A 26687-nucleotide genomic window follows, 5' to 3' on the forward strand; every position below is an offset into this window, starting at 1 on the left:
CAGGTGGCAATGCTGTCTCATTGCCCCAAGGACAGTGGTTGTACTCCCGGCCTGCTCGCCATCTGTGCAGTGTGTGTGATCTCTCTGAATCTACGTATGCAGGTAGAGGACAGTGTCGCCTCACTTGACCTAGGACCCAGTTTCTATCCCTGCCCTGGTCACAGTGCGTGTGTGTGTGTGTGTGGTTGTGGACACTGCATTATCTCCCTGTTTCCAAGCAGCTGTATGATTTCCTTCAGATGCTCAGATTTACCTCTCAAAACTGTGCTGGTCAAGCTGACGTACATTCCTTAGATTGTCTTGCTGTGCGTGAATGCTGCTATGTGCATCATGGCCAGGGCTGATTTCTTCTTTGTCTCTTGCTGCTAACAGTATAGGAACCAACTCTCTCCGACCCTGAAACAGAAATAAGGAGATCATAAAATGGATGGACTTTTGATTGTGTTCAATAAAAAAGTACATTTAGCATCCCTGCCAGTTTCAAAGTAAATGCCAAATGGTGACAAAGAGGCAAATATTTTTCCCCTGAGTTTCCTTTTGTGCAAAACTCAAGTCCCTTGTGACCTGCGATTGCCTGTGCCTCAGAGATGATGTCATGTCGCTCTCATTAACGGAGCCGAATCAGCAGCCAAGTGCTGAGAGAAACAGCCTGGAATTAAGTGCTTGGAAGTGTAGATTCACGGCCTGCCGTCTACATTACTGTAAATTTCAGCAGGGCTCCAGGGGGGGTTCCTCTTTCCATTTATCTAGAAAGCATTTCTCCTCATGGCTCATAATGAAAAACAACCAAGTTGAGGGGGGTTGAAAATCAATGGTGAGCTCATGCCTGTCTAAGACCGCACAGCCCTGTGGACCCAGGCAATTAAAGGAGGAGTTTGGTATTTTCTAAGTCCAAGTTATTTCTTCACACTCATGGTATATACTCATTTGCCACATTAAAACACCTCGTTTGTTCGGCAGTTTCCAATGGGGATGAAGGTGTCCAAATATGAAAACAAAAGCCTCAAAACTTAACAAAAATATGTCCGTTTTGAAGTGGCAAAGGTTTCAATTGAAGGAAACGTGACTTCTGCGTTTATGAGGAGTCTTTGTGACAATGAAAGGAAACAAAAAATAATAATTTTATCACAGATTCTTTGCATTTTTCTGAAGATAAGAATACATTTCCTTATTTGCTTGTCTGCTCAATGCAGTCACCACAGGTGGAGTTTTGACATTTCCCTCGGCATACCACACCTAGTGAATCACATGGAAGCTGCTTATTCCCACTACTCAAAAAAATGGAGTTATTTTGCAAAGATACTGCCTGCTGCCCCCTTTATCATCATGCACACATGTGCTGCAGTAAGTCAGTGACAGCTAGTGAGGAAGAGGATGAGCATGCGGAAAGTCTACATAAAGGTGAGAAGACCACCAGGAGGTGAAACATCTAGCAAACCAGAAATGAGCTGAAACCGTAAAGACCAAAAGCCTAACTGTAAAACAAAATTCAATGTCAGAGAGAGAAATTCTAGAATCAGAAACCACTAATGGTTTCCATGACTTGTAATGGATAGGCACCTCCACCAGTGCAGGTTAATTAAAGCCTTTCACCAAACACCATCCAATAGACCATGAATTGGATAAGCGGGTCCAGTAACACAGATGAATGCTGAATGGCATGTTGGTCATCCGTAATGTAGTGCCTCAGCTTTAATGGGACATTAGGTGTTTGCCATTAGTCACAAAAGACTTTTGTGGGAAAGACATAGATAGATAGATAGATAGATAGATAGATAGATAGATAGATAGATAGATAGATAGATAGATAGATAGATAGATAGATAGATAGATAGATAGATAGATAGATAGATAGATAGATAGATAGATAGATATGAAAGGCACAATAAAACTAAAGATAGATATGAAGGGCATTATAAAACTATTAGTTATCTATCTTATAGTGCCTTTCACCCTATCTATCTATTATATAGTTAGTTTTATGGTGCCTTTCATATCTATCTTTAGTTGTATTGTGCCTTTCATATCTATCTATCTATAATAATAATTCATTACATTTATATAGCGCTTTTCTCAGTACTCAAAGCTCTATCCACACAGGGAGGAACCGGGAAGTGAACCCACAATCTTCCACAGTCTCCTTACTGCAAAGCAGCAGCACTACCACTGTGCCGCCTGTGATCTATCTATCTATCTATCTATCTATCTATCTATCTATCTATCTATCTATCTATCTATCTATCTATCTATCTATCTATCTATCTATCTATCGTTTTAAAGCACCTTTCATATTTATTTTTAGTTTTTTAGAGCCTTTCATATCTATCTATCTATCTAAAGAATGATGTGAAATGCTAAAGTAATTAATATTTTAAAGGCACTGTGGGGCCTAACCTGACAGCACTAGGTGCAAGGAAGGAGCTGGCCCTAGACAGGACGCTGGGATTATAGTGCACACACTCACACTTACTTATATCAATGCCAGTTTAGAGTCACCAGTTTTTTTTTACTTGCGGTTTTGTAGGAAGTGAGAAGAAAGCAGCATTTCTGAAAGCAAATTGTGGATGTGGAAACTCACTGCAGAAAGTGTGGAGAATTTGTCACCCCCAGCAGCTATTCATCCATTTTCAGTTTTTTTTATCCATCCATCCATCTATCTTCCAAATCCGCTCATGCAGAGCAGGTTCGCTGGGTTTGCTATCCATGTTTGGGGATTTTGAGATCTTAATTTCGGTTGCGTGCGGAAACTCTAGTAAAAGGATTGCATGCACTGTGCGCCATCTAGCGGCTAAACGTAGTACTCGGTGTTAGCGCTGATAATGACAAAATAGCACACGTAGAATTCTCAAATCCACCTAATTCAATTTAGGATCGGCAGAGCGTAATCTGGTAGTGTCGGGCACAAGAGAGGAGGAAACCCCAGACGGGGCGCCAGTCCACCAAAGGGTACCGTCACTGTTATGACGTTACCTATTGTTTCTCATTAAAAATTAATCTAAAACAAGTGTGTTTAGAGTGTCGGAGAAAAAACAGCGTATATGGAAAACATAAACACAATACATTTACAAATCTGTATAAATCCTACAATTACACGAGTGTTTTTCATATCCATTCCTATGACGTCACAAATGGACGACCACACGAAGCTGCGCAGATTCGCAGCACAAGGGACCGAGGAGTGCGCGGCGACCAATCACGTGTGCGTTTTAGGGAACATGACAATGTCCCCAATCGTAAGAAGCAACTACTGTAGTTTTTTAAAACCTTTTTTGGTTTGGTCTGACAATACCATATATAATTTCACTGCCATACACGTTTAACTTTGAACGGGTTTGGAATAACGGGTTTGTTTTTACAGAACGGGTATATTCCCATGTTATATGTGTTGGTCAAACTGTTGAATGAAAATGGGTAGATTGATTAGTTTTTCTGAATTCACAGAATGATTTCAGTTTCCTGCTACCCTTAATTAATAGGCTTATGGGTTTATAGGGTCCTTATTGTCACAAGCACAGACAAGGCCAGATTAACACCCCCACCAACAAGGAACTGAACCATTTAACAGATTTTCCTTCATTCCACCACCACCACCTTCTTTTTTCAACGACCAGGCAGAACATCCACACCACATCAACCACTATGGCCACTTCAACTGATATGTCCAGTGATGAGTCTACCTTTGACCATTAGAATGGTCTGACCATAACTGATGACCAAGTGAGGACACAACTTAGGTGGTTACACACAGGAAAAGCCACAACATCAGATGGAGTCAGTCCTCGAGTGCTTAAGGGCCGTGCTGATCTTTGTAGTGTCCTCTGTCACCAGTTCAGTCTGTCATTTAAGTGCCATGGAAAACATGCTGCATTGTTTCAGTTCCAAAGAAGGGAAGTCCCTCTTTACCTCATGACAACAGACCGGTGGCACTTACGTCACACATCATAAACACCTTTGAGAGGCTGGTCCTGGACTATATAGTATGTGCCCTCTTGTGAAAAACCACCTGGACCCCCTGCCTATTGGACAAAGATTAGATATGCAGGTGGATAAGCCTAGGGTGTCCTGGATAACGGACTGTCTGTCCGACAAGAACACAGTTTGTGAGACACAAGAACTGTATCAGCAACACTGGAACACCATAAGGAACGGGCCTGTCTACTCTTCTCTTCTCTTCACTCTGCTCACCTCCACCTATATATATATACACACACATACAGGGTGAGTCAAAATTATGTTAACAATAATGGATTATTTTGATCTCGACCACACTTTTCCAGGTTGATGGATAGGTCATGGTGGACTATTACCATGGCCTCCACACTCCCCTGATTTGACACCCTGTGATTTCTGGTTATGGGTTATGGTGAAGGAGCGTGTGTATAGCAGGAAAGTTCATGATATCAATGACCTGAAGGACAGAATACGGACTGTGGTATCATCTATTCCCCACAAAATGTGTGTCCGGGCTTTAAACGGCACTGTTACTCGTTGGTTTTTGTGTGTTGAACATGATGGCAAACAGGTTGAGACATTCCTGTAAATCACATTGCACATATGAAGTGTGTTTTGTGAATAAATTGTTTCGGCCATTCAAATGTTAACAATATTTTGACTCACCCTGCATATATGTGTATGTGTGTGTGTATTCATTTAATGAGTTTCTGTAAAAAGCCAGATTTCCTCCTGGGATAAATAAAATTTCTACCTATCTATAAGTCATATAGTGTCTTTCTTATCTATCTATCGAATTTCTGACAGATGTAGTACTGCATATAAGGTTAATTAGATATTTAAATTATTCAGGCTTATCCAGCTAAATTATTACTTTATAAGAATTAAGAACAAGCAGAATGAGTTATTTCGTTAGGGCTGGAAGGGGTTTGTGGTGCATCTGCGTGTTCAATTAATGTTTTTAAAATTATTAATTTGTAAAGCGTTGCTTGTAAATATTTAAAGACATATTTCAAGCTTAAGGGTTTTAAAATTTTGTTCTACATTTGTATGAGGGAAAAGACACAAAATTATTTTGTGTAAAGTTTATTTTACTAAATCAAAACGATTCAAGCATATTCCCTATTTCAGAATCTTGGAGCTGGAGTTAAAAATATTACTTATGGAATATAAAAGATCTGGAAAACTGAAATGATGTAAAAAAAAAAAATAAATTAAATTTGGTTACGGAAACGTTTTCTACGATATCTCTGGAGGTTATTCATTTTTTGAAATGTCTACCTGTGTTGATTTTATTTTGTATACGTTGTTGTCAAGTTTTGTAAAATTTCTTAAAATGAACTACAATAAATAAAAAAAAATCATAATGAATATTTTTAAAACACAATTTTGAAAAATTCTAAAGGTAAGAAGATATTAATTATACAAGAACAGAATTTGGTTACATAAATGATTACTCGTTACCTCTGGATGTTATTAATTTGAATTCTTTATTTTTGTTAAATTTCTGTGACCTCCATTGTATACTGTATGCATCAGTAAAAGGTTTTGTCAAAATTCTTTACAGATAAGCAGCGGGGATATGCTTGGCCCAATCCGAGTCTTACCGTGTCCGCATCTCCCTTCTGTACAGCAGGTGGCGGTTGTGCTCCTTCCCGCTAGACGCGGACCGACGTAAATATACAACGAGCAAGAGAAAGACGACTGCCGTACAGCGTAAAACTCTGTCGCAATGTGCTGTAGTGTCGTCACGCTTTACGGGCAGGCGGCACGTGACGTGCAGCTTGGCGGTGTGACGGTGAGTCCTGGGGCAGAGCGGGGCTTGGAATGACACGGATGTGTCCGCAGATGTTTATATATTTTTTCACAATGACATAACTTAAATTGATTACTGATTAGAATCGCGGACGTATTTAAGGGAGTAAACACACTTGTGTTGTTGGTTTAATACAACTTGTGTGTGCAGGGAGCATGCGGTGAATGTTTTGAAAGTGCTTTACTGTACATGTGACATTTAGATCGTGATGTACGTTTATTCATATGATCAGACTGATTTGCTCCAACTTATGGTTGGGGACGGGTGTAGCCTGGCCCAGCAGCAGAGGATGAAATTCAGAAGTTCCTCTTGAGATTAATAAAGTTGATCTAATCCAGGGGTTCGCAAACTCGGTCCTGGGAGACCCACTTTTGGTGCAGATTTTTGTTCCAACCAGCTTCTGTGTTTAATCGGATTCCTGGGCTGATTAAGTGGACTGTTATTTCCCAGATTCTGTGTTTTGGGAACAATATAGAAATAAAACGAAGTTTGGTTAAAAAAAAAAAAAAAATTAATATATGGGAATAATGTTTTTTACAATATTTTCATCTTGATTTTCATTCTAATTTTCCAGGCGTTCAATTTTTTTCATCAATCCATTATTTACTAATTAGTGGGTCTGACTCTAAAGTAGTCACAGCCTTTCATTATTCAGTGTTGTTTGCCTGGGTGGCTGCTCTGCTCGTTTTATTTGTCATCATTAAGATACTGTGAAAGGAAGGGAGCAAACTGCACAGAGAAAGAACAAAATAGAATGAAATCAACGAAAGAGCGTTAAGCATTTGAATCTGTAGCAAAAACAGAAAGTATTTCTAAATGTCTTTATAAATGTAAAAATCATGCTGCTGTGTATTTATGAATGTGGAATAAGAGAAATAAAACAACTAATTAAATGAGATCAGTGTTATCAGGTGTTGTCACTGATTATGAATCTGGTTGGAACAAAAACCTGCAGCCACAGTGGGTCCCCAGGACCGAGTTTGAGACGCACTGCTCTAATCAAATCTAAATGGACTTTGGCAGGGAACCAGCAAATCTCAGGGCTCATGACAGACCATGTCAGTTTACATCCCTGTAAATCGCTGAGGCAACTTTCAGCACAGTCAAACTCTCTACTTTTCCTTACAGCCAATAATGTGCTGCCTGGTAGAGCTGGTGCTGTACGAAGAGTTAACACAGGGGTGGGCAGAGTCCGTCCTGGTGGGCTGCAGGTTTTTGTTCCAACCCAGTTTCTTAATGAGAAGTCAATTAGTACTGATGAAGCACTTATTGTTTAAGCGATGTTTTGATGCTTCATTTTAGTGGCCTCGCTTGTTCAGGTTCCCCACCCTTAATTGCTTATTTCAGTCTTAAACAGCTGCATGCACTGTTTTAATGGCTCCTAATTAGCAATAAAATGCAAATCACAAAGAAGTCAGCAGTTCTCCATCTCACTTGTTTCCATTTACACTGCTGTGTGGATTTATCACGTATGATTTGGGTTAATAAAACACTTAATAGAAAAATGCGACAGACTGAAAATGATCAGTTTTAGGCACCATATCCTTGGAAAGGATGAACTCTACAATATGAGAACCTAACATTGCAGACTAACGAGCCATAAATTTAAATAAGGTCTGAGATTGGCAAAGATTGGTTTCTAATTAATCAACTGGGTTGGAACAAAAGCCTTCAGCCACTGATGCCCTCCAGGAACGACATTGCCCACCTGTGAGTTAACAAGTATGGCAAGTTCAGGCACAATTTGTGCCCTTTTGTATTTTGTCTTCTTTTATTCTTTTATTGTATTGCACTTTGGCCACAGCATTCCTATGTTGTTTTAAATGTGCTATATAAATAAACTGACATTTTTCCATTCTGTCGTGGTACTGTTTGTGAGGTCGAAAACACTCGCGTTCCTCTCTCCTCGTCACTGCATTAAATGCATTGTACTTCTGGGTGAGCTTTCATTGGTTGTCAGCTCTCCTGCACACACAGCACCTGCCCCACAACTGAAGACAAAATCAGAACTGTTTGCTTTGATTGGAGTGAGTTGCAGACTAGTTGGAGTGAGTCGCTGGCTGTGTCGCATTATGCGACTAACTTCACGGGAGCACACAGACGTTTTTTTCCATCGAGTTTAAGATTATGTTGGCTACACTGTCCTGCTCCACTGACAGACTGAGAAGATCATTCCTCCCCCAAATTATGCGTCTCTTCAATTCCACCAGAGTGGGTAAACGTTGAACATTATTCAAGTTATTGTCTGTTTTTTACCTGCATTTTTTATTACTCTTTAATTTAATATTTTTTGCTGCTGGAGTATGTGAATTTCCCCTTGGGATTAATAAAGTATCTATCTATCTATCTATCTATCTATCTATCTATCTATCTACAACTGAAAATCGTTGAAAAGTCATGTAATGTGACATAGCCATAAAAAAAAAAAATCTGTTGGGTGTACAGTACACCCCCAAAATTCACGGGGGTTACGTTCCTAGAGCACCAGCGAATTGTGAAAAACCACAACTTTTGGATGTGGTTAAAAAATGCCTCTTAAATGCCTATTTTTATAGTTTCAACCCTAAATACAGTATGCCCCCAAAGCACTTTAATTTCATTACAAACTCCGCTTAATACATTAATACATTACCTAAAAAATTACCTTAATACATTACCTAAAAACAGAATGTAAAGGTAAACCCGTCTACTGTACAGTACTGTACTGCTATGTCTCCCGCAGTGCTAGAATATAAAATACTGATGTTACCGCTATACATACTGTAATTCATGCAAGCACGTTTTCTTTGGTATGCGCTGTCATTTTCTTTGTTATAAGTAAATACATAATAATTTCATTTAATTAAAATACAGTAAAATGTACAGGTACCAATGATGAATGATATTGATGATGATGAAGTAGCTGTGCAGTACAATGCAGAGGATTTAAAACTCCTTGGTTGGCGCCTCTTCTTCAGGCGCTTCAGGAGGTGTCGTATCTTTGTACGGGTCTTCTTCTGGTGGGGTTTCGTGCTGGCGTTTCTTTATAGAATTCAGGAACGTTGTCTCCAGTAGCGAACTGCTGATACAATTTCCATGCTTTCTCACCGATGATGTTACCGTCTTCCTGCAGTCGGTGATCCACAGTGCCAAGGCAGGTTCCATCCTGATGATATTTTTATTCCTTATGGTCTTTTCCTTTTTGGCACTATCACAGAAACTGCTTTGTTCTTCTTTATGTAGCATGCGGTGCTTTCATTAATGCCATAGTGGTGCGCTACTGCAGCATAACGTTTTAGTTCCCGGAGCAAGTCAACCTTCTCCTGGAGTGTTTTACACTTCTTCTGGCGCTTAGGCTCAGTTCCAGAAGCCTTAGAAGATGCAGAGCAGTTCAACGACATCGTGCGCGTTTAAAAATAACAAAACAATAACAAAATGGAAAACACGAGGACACTCAGCTGGAGACGCGTCACAAAGCAGCAGTCAATCATCAGCAAGGAGAAATGAATAACGCTCTTGGATTAGCTACTTTCACCATCCCAAACCGCGTTTCCCTCAGCGGTTGCTTCCTGTTCTCTCTACAGCACAGTATTGCCACGTTAAAAGCCATAAACAATTGCGGAGTTTATTTGCGCTTTCCGCTAACAATTAATAGTTAGGTTCTAAGAAAAAATCCGCGAACGACTGAGTCCGCGAACCCTGAACCACGACTTTGCCGGGGTCTACTGTATTTCTAATGCTTTAGTCTTCCTGGTTTCTAACTGTTTGCTTTAATGATTCTTTGATTAGTGTTTTGGTAATGACGAACAATAGGATAGATCTGCAGTTTATACTTTGGTTAACATTTCCTTTCCCAGGCATCCTCATTTCTCAGTTAGCCTTTCCTTGTGCAACTCATAACATAAGTGTGTATAAGTTAATCATTAATACCGAATGCCTTTGGGGGGGAAAAAAAAGATAAATGTTCTCCAAGATCATTCTTACAGACAAAAGGAAGAAGATAACGGTTTTCAAAGTCGACATGTCTTTTACTGCTGTGAAATAGAGAAAGGGGGCTGCTGTTCTGAGATGTTTCTGTGTGACTGCCACCGCCATTTACTGTATCGGGAAACAACCTAATTAAAGAAACATTCATGGTTTCATGAGCATTGAATCACTTGTCATTTTTTTTTTTTTACTGCCCAGCTACAAGGTCAACTGGTCATAATAAGGACTAATAAGATTTGAATGACAAGCTTATGCCACGCTAAGTGTATAAAGGAATGTGACTTTTGACTTCTGAGGAGAGAAAGAAAAACACACCCAGTAATATTTCTTGTTGGTTGTTCTCTCCTTGGTGGTCTTTTCTGTCCGGCTTTGGGAGAGTCATTCAGCACAGTGAATCTGTCAGTGTACCCCTCAGAAACATGGAACAACCTAACAAGTGGTGAGGCAGAGAGTAGGGCTTTAGGAACCTTCAAGTCTTGACTCGGTGATGTTTTAGAGAATAGCATGGACAAGTTAGTTAAGCAGAATGGTCTGTTCTCTTAAATAATGTTAATAATACTCTAATATTCCGTGATTGTAATAAGGGTGAAACTTTGGAATGTGTTCAGTTGATCTGTATCAAAAGTTTGGCATATCACTGAATGACATCACAGAAGAAACTGTCAAATTCTTTGTAAATGTCCTTAAAGCATGTAAGTGCATCGAAAACTCAAGAGTCAAAATTTCAGCCATATTAAGATAATTTTATATTATAATATACTGGGTGTCTATAAAGTCCATGTGCAATTTAAAATAGGTGTAACTTTGTAAATGTATGTAATGGAAAGAATCTGTAAAAAGGATTAGAAAGAAGAAACACATATTTTATTGTACTTGTCCACCATCATTACTAATACAAAGGGTAATACAATTCTGTAGTTCTCGCAAAACATTTTCAAGCTGATTTTCAGTAATACCAGCAATCACATCAGTTATCCTGACTTGCAAGTCTTCTAAAGATTGAGGTTTGGTTGTAGAAACACTCGTTTTCACATGTCCCCATACAACCGGTGATGTGTCGTACTGGAGGCAGTAACACTGCCAGATTAAAATTCATGAGGACACCTCCAGTCCAACCTAAACAATCAATGCTGTCCTGATTACAAAGGGGATTAAAACACTTAGTCCTAGTAGACATACATAAAAAGAAATTCAATGGAGTCAAATCTGGTGAACATGGAGACCAAGAAAATGGTCAACCTTTTCCAATTCATCCGTTAGGAGATTTCTCATATAGAAACTGTCTAACATGCAAAGCAAAGTCACAGGGAGCACCATTTTGTTGAAACTCTGTGTTCACTATCAGTCCTAATTGTTCAAGTTGAGGAATAAAGTCATTTTGCAGTATTTCTAAATAGCTATCACCATTAGATAGATAGATAGACAGATAGATAGATAGATAGATAGATAGATACTTTATTAATCCCAGGGGGAAATTCACAATTAACAACACGCCCTTCAAAAAAGAAAGGACCTATGACTCGATTTTTTTCCCAAAGCACACCACACATTAACTTTGGGAGAATCTCTTTCATATTCAATAGACTCATGTGGATTTTCAGTTCACCAAGTACAGCAAAAACAAAATTAGATACATCAAGCTTTCTAATCCTTTTTACAGATTCTTTCTATCACATATACTTACAAAGTTACAGCTATTTTAAATTGCACACGGACTTTATGAACACCCTGTATATGTATATGTATATGTGTATATATATATAAAAATTCCAAAACACACACGTTTTACTTCTGCTATCCACAATGTACACTCAATATAGTTCCCAATCCACCCTCATTTCAGTCTCTATTTCTTCTGACTTTCTTCTGCCGCCTCTACTTCTCCCATCGCAAGCTCCATCCTCTTACACCCGACTCCGGCTCCTTGAATGGAGTGAGGCGGCCTCTTTTAAAGTCCACCCAGATGTGCTCCAGGTGCTTCATGATGATCTTCCGGCAGCACTTCTTGGTGTGGCGGAAGTGCTGCCCTTGCACCCAGAAGCACTCCGGGCATACCTGGACTCTCTTCCAGCAGTACTTCCTTGTGTGGCAGAAGTGCTGCTTTCCAGGGCTCCAAAATTTTCTCACCGCCCCCTGGTGGTGACCATGGGCCCCAACAGGGATGAGCTTCCAAGCTCTGTTCCCGTGGCCCCCACGCAGACCGGGGTGGCCGCCCTCTTGTGGCCCGGGGGAGGTATTGTCCCTCTCCTGGTCCTTTCAGGCATCCCGGCTGGGCTGAATCCCCAGCCGTCCACCACAATATATATATAATCTATAAAATTCTTTTTGCGTTTGAATCGGAAATTATGTATGAGCGTTTGAAACGGAAATTACGTATGACCACAGACGAACAGGAAAAACATTCTTAATAAACCTGATTCTTGCAGAGAGAGCGAATGGTGACATAGCTCTGGCTGTAGCATCATGGGGAATCGCTTCTACATTATTAGATGGAGGCTGTACAGCACATTTGGCATTGCAATTACCATTAAACCTCGCTCAAGATGAAAATCCAATTTGCAACATACGCAAGGGCTCTGGAAAGGCAAAAGTCTTGCAACATTCAAAGATAATAGTTTGGGATGAGTGCACCATGGCACATAAAAGAGCTTATGAAGCCTTGAACCGAACAATGCAAGATCTTAGAGATCCTACCAAAATAATGGGAGGTACTGTCATTTTACTCGCAGGAGATTTTAGTCAAACATTACCAGTTATTCCACGAGGGACACCGACAGATGAACTCAACGCGTGTTTAAAATCCATGCTTCTCCCACGGTCAGTTATAAGTCGCGTGTTCTCGGGTAGGTACACCAAAAAATTTATACATTTATGCACGTAATGGGCAAACAAAAAATGTAGTATACCTGAAAGCACTGCAGTAGTACTCAATGTATCTTTACTTCTTAAATGTTAATGTTTTACTGTTTAATAATTTATATGCTTCTTATATGTTGTTCAAATTCTTTTGTCAAAATAGCAGTAACGGCGCACTGCACGAATACACTTGACTTGAGCATTCCTAGTATTCCTCCTCTTTCTCTGTACGTTTAGCATTCGTTTGCTCGGAGGTTGATGCGCTTGCTGCTTTCTGAGCAGCTCTTCTTTACTCCACCCTAGCGGCCTGCTGCTTCTCTTTCGTCGGCATCTTTTCATGTTAAAACTGATTAAGTTAGTTTTTGTGTTGCAATTACAGTCGACCCTTGATATAGAACCGGCCTGACATGTGAACAACTTGATTTACGACCAAAATTTTTGTTTTGATTTACAACCAACATCTTGCGTTACGACCTGAATGCGGTCACGTGTATCCGCTTGCGCGATTGTAAACAAACAGCTGAGAGTGTTTGTAAGCGTCAGTCGGAGCCCAGATACATGTGTTTGTGGACGTAATTTCGGTCAGTGCAGTGATTTATATAATTTTTTTCGATAATTGCTAAGGAAGGAAGAGAAGGTAACGAAGGTAAAGAACGCGATCACAATCGAAACGAAGAAGGAAATTGTGCGGAAATATGAGAGTGGTGTTCGTGTGACTGATCTCGCTAATATGTACAGCATGTCGAAATCCACCATCTCGACAATTTTACAAAGAAAAGATTTGTTTAAGGAGGCTCCTTCTAAACAATAACCACCTTCCATTTCATTCTCCTCCTCCTTCCTTCCTGCAGCCCAAAGATGTCAAATTAAATGGCGAGTACAGCATGAAATTGTTGTTTCTGGTAGGCTAGGCACTTTTTATAAGTTTTTGGTTAGTACATTAGAAAAATTATTGGTGTTTTGGTAAATTATGCACATTATACAACCCTTTTTTATTATGAAAAGGTTAAGTAAGTGTTGCTGTGGGACGTTCAGAATGCATTATGGGTATTTCCATTATTTCTTATGGGACAAATAGTCTTGACTTACAACCAACTTAAGTTACAACCAGCCCTCGCGAATGAATTGAGTTCGTAAGTCAAGGGTCCACGGTACTTAGCACGTTTTCTTTAACCTTTCACTTAATCTGGCACTTAAGTGTTCAATCTGCCTCAAGAATGAATAGCGAAGGTGGTAGGGAATGAGAACGCCGCCCGTACACATCCGTCGCACGGCAGGCCTGCTGCACGAGAGTTGATTCTACAATAAAATAAAATAAAGAGTAATAAAATCATCACCCCGAAAGTGGATAGTAGACGTCACGTAGTATATACGTCAATAGGTGAAACGGTTTGTGAGCTACAAGTAATTTAAAATCCTGGACAGACAAACGAACAGCCATGGTAGCGTATTATAGAAGAAGATTTTACTGTTTAATAATTTATATTTATATACAATGTGCTTCTTATATATTACTTCATATTCTCATATGATAATGATGTTAATAATGTTTATATTGATTTCTATGTTATTGTAAGTGCTCTTTATTTGTTGAAAAATAAAATTGGCAATTAACAAACTTATTTTATAAATACTACATTTTATTTCTTTCCCTTGCACTCGGTGAGCGAAGCCACTGGGTAATCAGCTAGTATACTATATATTTTACATATGTCAAAAATAGAAACTTGTTTATGTGATTCAATTCTATAAACCAGGCTTTTGGCACGACCCAATCTTGCCCTTCTTACAGTGGGGGAATAGTTATTTGATCCCCTTGCTCACTTACAAAGATTTGTACGGTAGTTTCATTTTAATGGAAAGAGACAGAATATCATCCAAAAATCCAGAAAAAACACATTACATATAAGTTATAAATTAATTTGCGTGTCATTGACAGAAAAAAGTATTTGATATCCAAGCAAAACACGACTTAGTACTTGGGGTGAAACCCTTGTTGGTAAGCACAGCGGTACGACATTTCCTGTAGTTGGTCACCAGGTTTGCACACATCTCAGGAGGGATGTTGGCCCACTCCTCTTTACAGAAACTCTCTAAATCCTTTAGGTTTCTTGGCTGCAGCTTGGCAACTTGAAGCTTCAGATCTCTCCACAGATTTTCTGTAGGATTGAGGTCTGGAGACTGGCTAGGCCACTCCATGACCTTAATGTGCTTCTTCTTTAGCCACTCCTTTGTTACCTTGGCGGTATGTTTTGGGTCATTGTCATGCTGGAAGAGCCATCCACGACCCATCTTCAGTGTTCTGGCTGAGGGAAGGAGGTTCTCGTCCAAGATTTTATGGTACATGGCCCTGTCCATTGGCCCCTCAATGTGGTGAAGTCATCCAGCACCCTTAGCAGAAAAACATCCCTAAAGTATAATGTTTCCACCTCCGTGCTTGACTGTGGGGATGGTGTTCTTTGGGTCATACTCGGCATTTCTCTTCCTCCAAACCCGGTGGGTCGAGTTGATGCAAAAGGGCTTCATTTTTGGTTGCATCTGACCACAGCTGTTTCTCCCAAGCCCTCTTTGAATCATTTAGATGTTCACTGGCAAACTTAAGATGGGCCTGTACATGTACTTTCTTGAGCAGGAGAACCTTGCAAGTCGCTGCAAGATTTCAATCCGTTACGGCGTAGTGTGTTGGCATAGGTTGACTGTGGTGGTCCCAACTGCCTTCAGATCATTAACAGGCTCCTCCTGGGTAGTTTTGGGCTGATCCCTCACCTTTCTCATGATCATCCTCATGATCTTCTATGGAACTCCAGACCGAGGGTGATTCCATGGTCATTTTCTATTTTTTCCATTTCCGAATAATCACACCAACAGTTGTCCCCTTCTCACCAAACTTCTTGCTGATGGTCTTGTAGCCCATTGTAGCCTTGTGCAGGTCTTGTCCTTTGACAGCTCTTTGGTGTTACCCACTGTGGTGGAGAGGTTGGAGTGGAAGAAATTGATTGTGTGAACATGTGGGCTTTACACACAAAACAAGTTGAGATCAGGAGTATCTGTGATTGATTGATTGATTGATTGGCTGTGTGCCACATGCCAATCAATCTGTGGGAGTCAGAATTCTGGCAGGGTTGTGGGGGATCAAATTCTTATTTCTCTCAATGACATGCAAATCAATTTATAATTTTTATGTATGGTGTTTTTTCTGGATTTTTGGTTGATATTCTGTCTCTCCATTAAAATGAAACGACCATAAACATCAGAGACTGTTCATTTCTTTGTAAGTGAGCAAACTTACAAATTCAGCAGGGGATCAAATAATTATTTCCCCCACTGTAGTTCTTTTTATACCCATTCCTTTATGGTCATCAGAATGGTCCCCCATTGAGATTCACAAATGAAGATTTGTCACCCAATCGTCATAACTAGTTGTCCCGTTCAAGAATTATCAGTGTTCATCAGAGCAGAGCAATGTCAATTGCTTTATCAACCCGTGCCAACCCACCACGACCCATTCACATTAAACACATGGTAACCTATGACCCATAGTTTAAGAAACCTTCTGTTATCTAACAAAAGTTAACAAAAGCTCAGCACCTGAGAATAAAGAATATGGTTTTGATGGGAAATACCAAAAAGCATAAAACCCATTGGCTCTGCTTTCTTTAATAAAACAAGGATGTCCAAAAAAAGTCATTACCTTAAAAATGTTTCACAAACTAATAAAAACTTTTTATTTATTTCTTACAGCATTTGTGATCAAACCCTAAAAATGTTGGTCAGGCTCAGCAGAAGACTGGTGCCATTTGTGCACAAATACCGAAATGGCTTGCTTATTTCTTCATGCGGCGGTGTCTTCTCTATCAGTATCTTTTACCACGTGTTCCCAGAGCAGACATATAAGAAAATCTACCAGGCCTGGTGCCAGGGACAACCTGCTGTCCTTTCTGAAAACCTGCAGAATTCGTTCCAAGAAGTGCTCAAGGAAACCAAGGTTCGCTCACCGCAAAACTACCGAGCGTTCGCAGCCTTTGGCTTTCACCCAATAAGCGCCGGAATCCCTTGGATGCCAGGTAGGGCTCACGTGGGCATTCCTGCCAACTTTAACAGTACTACAGAAGACAAAAGTGGAATTAAAAACAGAGTTGTTATAATAAATGGGAAGGAAGTGGACTGGGAAGGCACCCAAGGAGCATTACTGAAGGAAGCTCTGACGTTTTCACCAGAAGCAAAGAAGTTTGCCCTGGCTCGGGAACTCTCTTGCCTGGAGATCAGTGGGCCTGTTTTATATGCTGCCGTGGCACCCGCATGTTTGGCTGCTACTTGGTTTTCAGGAGTTGTGATAAAACAAATGTTTGGCCTGTACTCTCGACCTGTGGCAGTTCGTGGACTTGTAAATTTGGCAGTGGCCTTGTTGGGTTCGTCGTGTTATTTTCTTGCCTCCGATGCAGTCAATCAGTGGCTCGAATATCACACTGACCGCAAGGTTGCCAGTCTTTCTGAGGAGTATGCATGGGGGGGAGTCGAGTTTTATGACAAAATCCTGGCTCGGAATAGAACTCTTCGAGTACTGATGGGTAGAAAAGGAGAAGAGATGTACGCTCCAAGTGGCAATTTGTTTCCTAAACACTGGATCAGATTAAAATATGCACCTTATACCGCAAGAAAAGAGCGCCTACTCCGTATTTTAAACCGATATAGGGTGCACCAACAATAACTAAGACCTTGAAGCCAGTGGTACAAGTATGCATAGTTAATAAAGAATTTATGCAAATAAAAAGGTCTGTTTTCTGATAACGATTTGGTAGAAACTTTGACTAGTGGTGGTGTGGTGTGTATGACAGGTGAGCGCATTTACATTCAGTTTCGTTTGTGATGCAAGTGGCGGCTCTGTGGTAAGCACTCTTGTCTCCAGGAACCTGGCTTTAAATCGCATGCTGGGCCCTGTTGGTGAGCAGTGTCACCAGGTATCACTGTTGCCTGCAGACATTCATGCATGTGACATTCTTAAGCCCTTTGACAGACAAACTGCTTTCTGTTGTTACCAAAAATTAAAAATCGTGTCCCATCAGTTCTGAGCACCTTTACCCCAGTCTTTGTTTTGTGAATCACTATGCTCTGTTTACACCTCAGAGGAATGGCTTTTCGGTTGTAACTCATCCATGAAGGTCAATTCAGACTGTAGATGAGTGTCACAGGGTTCCAGTAGTTTCTACCAGTTCTGAGCCGGCGGTGATTGCCATCTTCCAGTTTCAAAGGGAAGTTTGCTTGATGTGTTTCTCATTTTCTGTGGCTAACCACTGGGTTTCCAATCCTGAGCATTGCCCATTTCTTTGTTCCTTTGCAGGTGAACCTGGACAGCACATACAGTGGGGCAAAAAAGTATTTAGTCAGCCACCAATTGTGCAAGTTCTCCCACTTAAAAAGATGAGAGAGGCCTGTAATTTTCATCACAGGTATACCTCAACTATAAGGGACAAAATGAGAAAAAAAAATCCAGAAAATCACATTGTATGATTTTTTAAAGAATTTATTTGCAAATTATGGTGGAAAAAAAGTATTTGGTCACCTACAAACAAGCAAGATGTCTGGCTCTCACAGACCTGTAACTTCTTCTGTAAGAGGCTCCTCTGTCCTCCACTCGTTACCTGTATTAATGGCACCTGTTTGAACTCGTATTCAATATAAAAGACACCTGTCCACAACCTCAAACAGTCCCACTCCAAACTCCACTGTGGCCAAGACCAAAGAGCTGTCAAAGGACACCAGAAACAAAATTGTAGACCTGCACCAGGCTGGGAAGACTGAATCTGCAATAGGTAAGCAGCTTGGTGTGAAGAAATCAACTGTGGGAGCAATTATTAGAAAATGGAAGACATACAAGACCACTGATAATCTCCCTCGATCTGGGGCTCCACGCAAGATCTCACCCCGTGGGGTCAAAATGATCACAAGAACGGTGAGCAAAAATCCCAACACCACACAGGGGGACCTAGTGAATGACCTGCAGAGATTTGGGACCAAAGTAACAAAGGCTACCATCAGTAACACACTACGCCACCAGGGACTCCAATCCTGCAGTGCCAGACGTGTCCCACTGCTTAAGCCAGTACATGTGCAGGCCCGTCTGAAGTTTGCTAGAGAGCATTTGGATGATCCAGAAGAGGATTGGGAGAATGTCATATGGTCAGATGAAACCAAAATAGAACTTTTTGGTAAAAACTCTACTCGTCGTGTTTGGAGAAGAAAGAATGCTGAGTTGCACCCAAAGAACACCATACCTACTGTAAAGCAATGGAGGTGGACACATCATGCTTTGGGGCTGTTTTTCTGCAAAGGGACCAGGACGACTGATCCGTGTAAAGGAAAGAATGAATGGGGCCATGTATCGTCAGATTTTGAGTGAAAACCTCCTTCCATCAGCAAGGGCATTGAAGATGAAACGTGGCTGGGTCTTTCAGCATGCCAATGATCCCAATGCTTCGTAAGAAGCATTTCAAGGTCCTGGAGTGGCCTAGCCAGTCTCCAGATCTCAACCCCATAGAAAATCTTTGGAGGGAGTTGAAAGTCCGTGTTGCCCAGCGACAGCCCCAAAACATCACTGCTCTAGAGGAGATCTGCATGGAGGAATGGGTCAAAATACCAGCAACAGTGTGTGAAAACCTTGTGAAGACTTGCAGAAAACGTTTGACCTCTGTCATTGCCAACAAAGGGTACTTAACAAAGTATTGAGATGAACTTTTGTTATTGACCAAATACTTTTTTTCCACCATAATTTGCAAATAAATTCTTTAAAAATCAGACAATGTGATTTTCTGGATTTTTTTTCTCATTTTGTCTCTCATAGTTGAGGTATACCTATGATGAAAATTACAGGCCTCTCTCATCTTTTTAAGTGGGAGAACTTGCACAATTGGTGGCTGACTAAATACTTTTTTGCCCCACTGTATGAGGACACCTAACTGCTTATCAGAGAGCTTGATGATGCAAGGTTGCTATGCTCACATTTGTCATGGCGTAAACCAGGGGTCACCAACTCCGGTCCTGGAGGACCATTGTGGCTGCAGGTTTTCATTCCAACCCTTTTGTTTTAACGAGTGCCCTGTTTGTGCTACTAGTTAACTTCTTGTGGATTCATTTTGATGGATTTGTTGTTTAAGATTTGTTCCCCTGAACTTCTTCATCGTTCCTCTGAATTGCTTCATTTCTTTCCTTAAGTGGCACCCAAACAGAAATTAGATAGATACTTTATTAATCCCAAAAGGAAATTCACATACTCCAGCAGAAGCATATTGATAAAAAACAATATTAAGGAGTGACAACAATGCAGGTATAAAGACAGACACTAACTTTGTATAATGTTAACGTTTACCCCCCGGGTGGAATTGAAGAGTCGCATAGTGTGGCGGAGGAACGATCTCCTCAGTCTGTCACTGAAGCTGCTCCTCTGTCTGGAGATGATCCTGTTCAGTGGATGCAGTGGATTCTCCATGATTGACAGGAGTCTGCTCAACGCCCGTCGCTCTGCCACAGATGTCAAACTGTCCAGCTCCATGCCAACAATAGAGCCTGCCTTCCTCACCAGTTTGTCCAGGCGTGAGGCGTCCTTCTTCTTTATGCTGCCTCCCCAGCACACCACCGCGTAGAAGAGGGCGCTCGCCACAACCGTCTGATAGAACATCTGCAGCATCTTATTGCAGATGTTGAAGGACGCCAGCCTTCTAAGGAAGTATAGTCGGCTCTGTCCTCTCTTGCACAGAGCATCAGTATTGGCAGTCCAGTCCAATTTATCATCCAGCTGCATTCCCAGGTATTTATAGGTCTGCACCCTCTGCACACGGTCACCTTTGATGATCACGGGGTCCATGAGGGGCCTGGGCCTCCTAAAATTCACCACCAGCTGGTTTTGCTGGTGTTCAGGTGTAGGTGGTTTGAGTCGCACCATTAAACAAAGTCCTTGATTAGGTTCCTATACTCCTCCTGCCCACTCCTGATGCAGCCCACGATAGCAGTGTCGTCAGCGAACTTTTGCATGTGGCAGGACTCCGAGTTGTATTGGAAGTCCGATGTCTATAGGCTGAACAGGACCGGGGAAAGTACAGTCCGCTACGGCGCTCCTGTGCTGCTGACCACAATGTCAGACCTGCAGTTCCTGAGACGCACATACTGAGGTCTGTCTGTAAGATAGTCCACGATCCATGCCACCAGGTATGAATCTACTCCCATCTCTGTCAGCTTGTCCCTGAGGAGCAGAGGTGGGATGTTGTTGAAGGCGCTAGAGAAGTCCAGAAACATAATTCTTACAGCACCACTGCCTCTGTCCAAGTGGGAGAGGGATCGGTGTAGCATGAAGATGATGGCATCCTCCGCTCCCACCTTCTCCTGGTATGCGAACTGCAGAGGGTCAAGGGCGTGGCGGACCTGTGGCCTCAGGTGGTGAAGCAGCAGCCGCTCCAATTAAATGTGAGGTGAGAGAGTCAACAGAAGACCAGCTAACTCAGGGCCTCAAACTCCAACCAATTTCACTCCAACGCCTTAATGAGGCGCTGAGTCTTGTCGTTAATTTCACCCGTTCTTTAATTTCGTGGCTTGTTGCTGCTCTTGTGGTGCATTAGCAGACATTTCTGAAATTGTTGATTTTCTCTTTCTAAGAGCACTGGGGACCTAAGCAGATCAACATTCCCGAGACCTTCATCTTTCTTTATTTTCAGATATTGTATGATGGACACCAGTTGCATTGACTCATTTTACATCTCGTTATTCTTTGGCTGCTAATTAAGGAAAATGAAACAATTAAGGGCTCTGAGTCTTCAAGAACAAGTCAATTCAAATTAGTTCAGAAGAATTTAATGCAGCAAAAACGGGTCACTAATTAAGAAAAGGGTTTGAATGAAAACCTGCAGCCACGGTGGTCCTCCAGGACTGGAGTTGGTGACCGTTGGCGTAAACACCACATCTGCCTCTCCTTCCCTCTGGTGGTCTCTTGCCCGGTTTTATTTCCTCAACGCAGCTGTTTCAGTTTCACTTTGGTTCAGCCTCCACAAGATGTTATTGTTTGTTAGCACCTTCATCACACATCAGGCAGTATGCTGACAAAGATCTCACATTTTAGAGCACTTTCCTGTTCAATTACTATAGGAGTTTCTTTAAGGATTTTCGGATATCATATTGTGTTGCTTTGCTATTTGCTCTGTACTATTGACACACTAATCCAGCAGTCATAAAATGACTATTTGGGACAAAGATTTTTGTGAATTATTTAGAGTGCCTAAACCTTTTGTACAGTACTGTATATATACAAGTGGGGAATCCAAAAATTCCCAGAATTGTAAAAACAATAACCTTTATTATGAAACTTAAATTCCCTTATAGTCACCTTCAGAAGATTCTCCTTGAGATGCAATTCACTTGTCCCAGCGCTTCTCCCGTTCCTGATGACATTTCCTGTTCTCGTGGCTAGAGCTTGCTGCCAGTTTTCCTGATTTCTTCCATGATAGCAAATCATTTTTTCCCTTCGGTATCAATTTTAATGATAGGAACAAAAAGGAGTCACAGGGAGTGAGATCTGGCGAATACGGGGTGGTTGGGGGTCAAAGTAAGAACCTCATTAATTGTTTGTCAAAAACTCTTTGACAACATGGTGTGTGCAGGCACATTGTCACGGTGCAAAATCCAGTTCTGGATGTGCCACTTTTTCCTCCGAGGCTTTCCCGTAGACACCTCAGCAGTTCAATGAAATGTCACTACTTAAGGGGCATTTCTTCAGTGTTGAAAAATATGACCATCATTGTCTGTTGGGAATCTGCCATGGTGACTTTAGGTGGTGGTGGTGGGGGGGGGGGAATCCCTTAAGTCACCTGTGCAATTGTAGAATAAATGGAAGAAATAACACACTTGATCAACTCGGCATGGTGACACTCGGCGGACTGATCAACCAGACTGTAGGCATACGATACTTAGTGGCATATTCGACAACTACACCCTACTAGTGCTATTGACCGATTCTGGGAATTTTTGGGACCTCTTTCATATGTGAATTTTCCCTTGGGATTAATAAAGTATCTATCTATCTATCTATCATTATATAGTGCCTTTTATATCTATCTATCTATCTATTATATAGTGCCTTTTATATCTATTATATAGTGCCTTTCATATCTATCTATCTATTATTATATAGTGCCTTTCATATCTATCTATCTATTATATAGTGCCTTTCATATCTATCTATCTATTATTATATAGTGCCTTTCATATCTATCTATCTATTATATAGTGCCTTTCACTCTATCTGTCTATCATTATATAGTGCCATTCATATCTATCATTATATAGTGCCTTTTATATCTATCTATCTATCTATCTATTATATAGTGCCTTTCACTCTATCTATCGGTCTGTCATTATATAGTGCCTTTCATGTCTATCTATAATATAGTGCCTTTCACATCTATCATTATATAGTGTCTATCTACTATATAGTGCCTTTCACATCTATCCATCTATCTATTATATAGTGCCTTTCACTCTGTCTATCATTATATAGTGTCTATCTATCTATCTATTATATAGTGCCTTTCATATCTATCTATCTACCTATCTATCTATCTATCTATTATATAGTGCCTTTCACTCTATCTATCTAGCTATTATATAGTGCCTTTCACTCTATATATCTATCTATCTATCATTATATAGTGCCGTTCATGTCTGTCTATCTATCTATAAAATAGATGTGAAAGGCACTATATATCTATTATATAGTGCCTTTCACTCTATCATTATATAGTGCCTTTCATATCTATCTATCTATTATATAGTGCCTTTCACTCTATCTATCTATCTATTATATAGTGCCTTTCACTCTATATATCTATCTATCTATCATTATATAGTGCCTTTCATGTCTGTCTATCTATCTATCTATAATATAGTGCCTTTCACATCTATCTATCTATTATATAGTGCCTTTCACTCTATGTCTATCATTATATAGTGCCTTTCATGTCTGTCTATCTATAATATAGTGCCTTTCACATCTATCTATCTATCTATCTATCTATCTATCTATCTATCTATCTATCTATCTATCTATCTACTGTATATACACTGTAAGTAAGTTGAAAAAGACAAAAGTAAAGAGTTGGGGATTGGCCCTGTAGATTGTTGGCAGAATAGTCAATAAAAGACTGAAACCCGTGTTGTGAGCTGTAAAACAACAAAAAGACAAATGGCACATGGCAATACAAAGGCTTTATATTTTGGCGGCAGGAAGTAGGGTGAAGTCATCAAGGCGAGTGAGGTGAAGAAGTGGGAGTGCAAGTGAGATGATGTGAGCTTCTCTCTTTCATTTTCCACAGAAGCACAGAGGATTAAGTAACTTTCCTCCCTTCCAGCCCCTCTGGATCACCTCACTTCTGTCCCACCTTGATGACCTCACCCTACTTCCTGCCGCCAAAATATAAAGCCTCTGTATTGCCATGTATCATTTGTCCTTTGGTTGCATTAATACTCTTTTTCCAACCCTTTTCCCTCTGTTTTCACACCCCGAATCGGACATTTGCCTGTCCCCCTAATCGCACATGTGTGACAACCCCTTTCACACACACACCTACACCCACGTGTGTATGGTATATATGACCATAGGGGCACTTTGTATTTGTACTGCAAGGTATACCAGTACTGAAAGAGTACAGAAAAACCCAATTGTTAAAGTGGTTCTGTACCATACAGCAGAACCCTGATTATGTGATGTAATGTGGACCGATGGTGCCTCACATAACTGAACATTCAGATAAAACGGATGTCCCCTGTGGTGGTGAGAGAGATGAGCTGACATCACCAGGGAAGTTCTCTGCTCACAGTAGTCAGAGATGGGCTCGGCATGGCTGACTGCTAGAGCGTGCCATATAGCTCACATGACAAAGTGCCCCCCTCTCTGCCAGGTATTGTGGGTTCACAGATCATCACAGCGCAAATCTTCAAAATGAGATGCTTCGTTGCGCGAGTCCACAGCAGTTCAGGCGGCGATAAGAGTGGGATTTGTAGTGAGAACGGGTGGAGTGTACAGTAGTGGTGATGTAGCGCAGAGAAGGTGATAAAAACAGAAATGATTTTATTTTTCCTTCACCTCGTGGGAAACGCCTTCCCTGTTTCCCACAGGCACAACACAGTCCCACAAGCACAATACCACACAATAATTCTTCTTCTTCTCCACACCTTCTCGTCAAGCTTCATCCTCCACCACCTGACTCTGGCTCACCAATTAATTTCCACTGGCCTCTTATATAAGGTACCCGGAAGTGCTTCAGGTGCTCGTTGCCCTACTTCCAGGTGTGACGGAAGAACCACCTACACGGGGTCAGGAACAGCTGCAGCACCCCCTGGATCCCAACAGGGCTATATCCAACTCCACCTCCCATGAAGCCCCGTGGGAGTCCGAGGCACTGCTGCCATCTAGTGTTCCGGGGGAGGTAATGAATGCTCTGTCTACACTTGTTTCCCTGGCCCTTCCAAGGCAAAGGCCCCGGCCATCCTCGACAATGCATACGTGATCCTGTTTAACAAGCTGGTGTTCATGCATTGCAGAAGGGAGCTGTGCTCGTGCGCTGAGCCACTAAACAGTGAAGGGCGCTATACAAAAGTAAACTGGGGACCACTTCAGAAGAATCCTGTCTTGGCCGTCAACATCGCGTTTCCAGAGCCCAGGGACGTTGATGTGCTCACGTAGGCAGTGGCTGCTCATCTCGCATGAATAAACAGAGCAGCTAAGAATAGAGCCGGATCATCCTACAGGAGGTGGGCTTCATCTTTGTTTATTCTGCTTTTGCCTGAGGACAGCAACGCAATGTCATGTGCTGCATGCTTCAGTAATCGTCTCCTGAATGTCGTGAGTTTGCATTTTGCACTCAGATGATTACAAAAACAGTCCAGAGGTGCACTGCTTGTTGTTTTTTATTGCATCTTATACACTGTTGTATTCTGATTATTAATCAAGTCAGTGGATTCATTAATCAGTTTTTTCAGATCAGAGAGACCGCTGAGGCCTCTCCGGCAAGTGAAGCTCACATGCTACAGCATGACAGCCATTAACTGCTGTAAAACATAAACAGGGGAAGAGTGGCCAGTGCAGAAGCATACGGCTGGGAGATAGATGCCTTTGAATAATGTGAAGTGTTGACACAAACATCGTGAACAGGGGGAAATAAAAAAAAAAGACCCACAAATCAGTCCAGGACCTTCATTTGCCAGCCTAGAGATAGGCCTCACCTCAGGCGGCCTAAACCCAACTCCGCCAAAAAAAGGAGGTGGGTGGGCTTGGCTTTCAAAGTTCAAAAATGTTCCAGAAACACAAAAATGCCCGGTAAGGGAGAGGAAACTGTAAAACCCCTGGCTTGGATGGCAGAGGGCAATGCAGAAACTTTTTATAAATGAATAATTTATTTGAAGGAACAAATAGAAAACAAAAAAAAGGCAAAAGGGACTTGACTTAAGGGCAATCCAAAGCAAATTGATGAGGCCTGCCGTTGGAAAACCGATAACGAGCGTCTTGAGTGAAACAGGGAGATGTGAGCAAAAGGCGAAACAAACAAAAATAAAACAAAGCCACCGAATCCCAGACCAGAGGCAAAAATCACAGTCAATAATCCGGCAATAAGTCGAAAAATAATCACAAGAGAATTCATAAATGTAAAGAAGGTGTTATCCGGGTAAGGCTCAGTGCGAAAGGTTTGACCTTCTATCCTGTCTGCTGATTAATTCAAGGTCACGACAGCGGAGACCACGCCCTTTAGATACGCGGGACGCGACCCTGACGGCGGTACAAATAGGAAAAGGCTATAAGACCTCAAATGTCAGCCTTAATCTCCATGACGGGCGTCTCAAGTCTTCACAGTGATGTTATGACTGATGTATTTTATTCATTTTTTTGTCTGCCTTTATCGAGTGCCTTTTGGACGCGTCCACGTCTTTCTTATTCACCCTCTTGCTTTCATTTCTGCTCTGTGTCTTGCATGGACGTCGTGAGGCAGACGCCACCCAGATGCCTGTTTCTTATAAGTTCCGCCATATTGACATTTCAATCTTTTTGTTCGAAGTCTCGGGTCCT

At 41.2% G+C, this 26687-nt stretch overlaps 1 protein-coding gene across 1 annotated transcript; it reads left to right on the forward strand.

Moving 5' to 3' along the window:
• The first annotated feature begins 5671 nt into the window (after positions 1–5671).
• Positions 5672–17360, forward strand: tmem177 (transmembrane protein 177). Its single transcript, XM_028808045.2, has 2 exons — positions 5672–5749; positions 16331–17360. Exon 2 carries the CDS (start codon positions 16353–16355, stop codon positions 17295–17297), a length of 945 nt encoding a protein of 314 aa, XP_028663878.2. The 5' UTR covers positions 5672–5749; positions 16331–16352; the 3' UTR covers positions 17298–17360.
• Positions 17361–26687: the final 9327 nt, after the last annotated feature.

Source organism: Erpetoichthys calabaricus, chromosome 8 (assembly GCF_900747795.2).
Source record: "Erpetoichthys calabaricus chromosome 8, fErpCal1.3, whole genome shotgun sequence".
Lineage (NCBI taxonomy): Eukaryota > Metazoa > Chordata > Cladistia > Polypteriformes > Polypteridae > Erpetoichthys > Erpetoichthys calabaricus.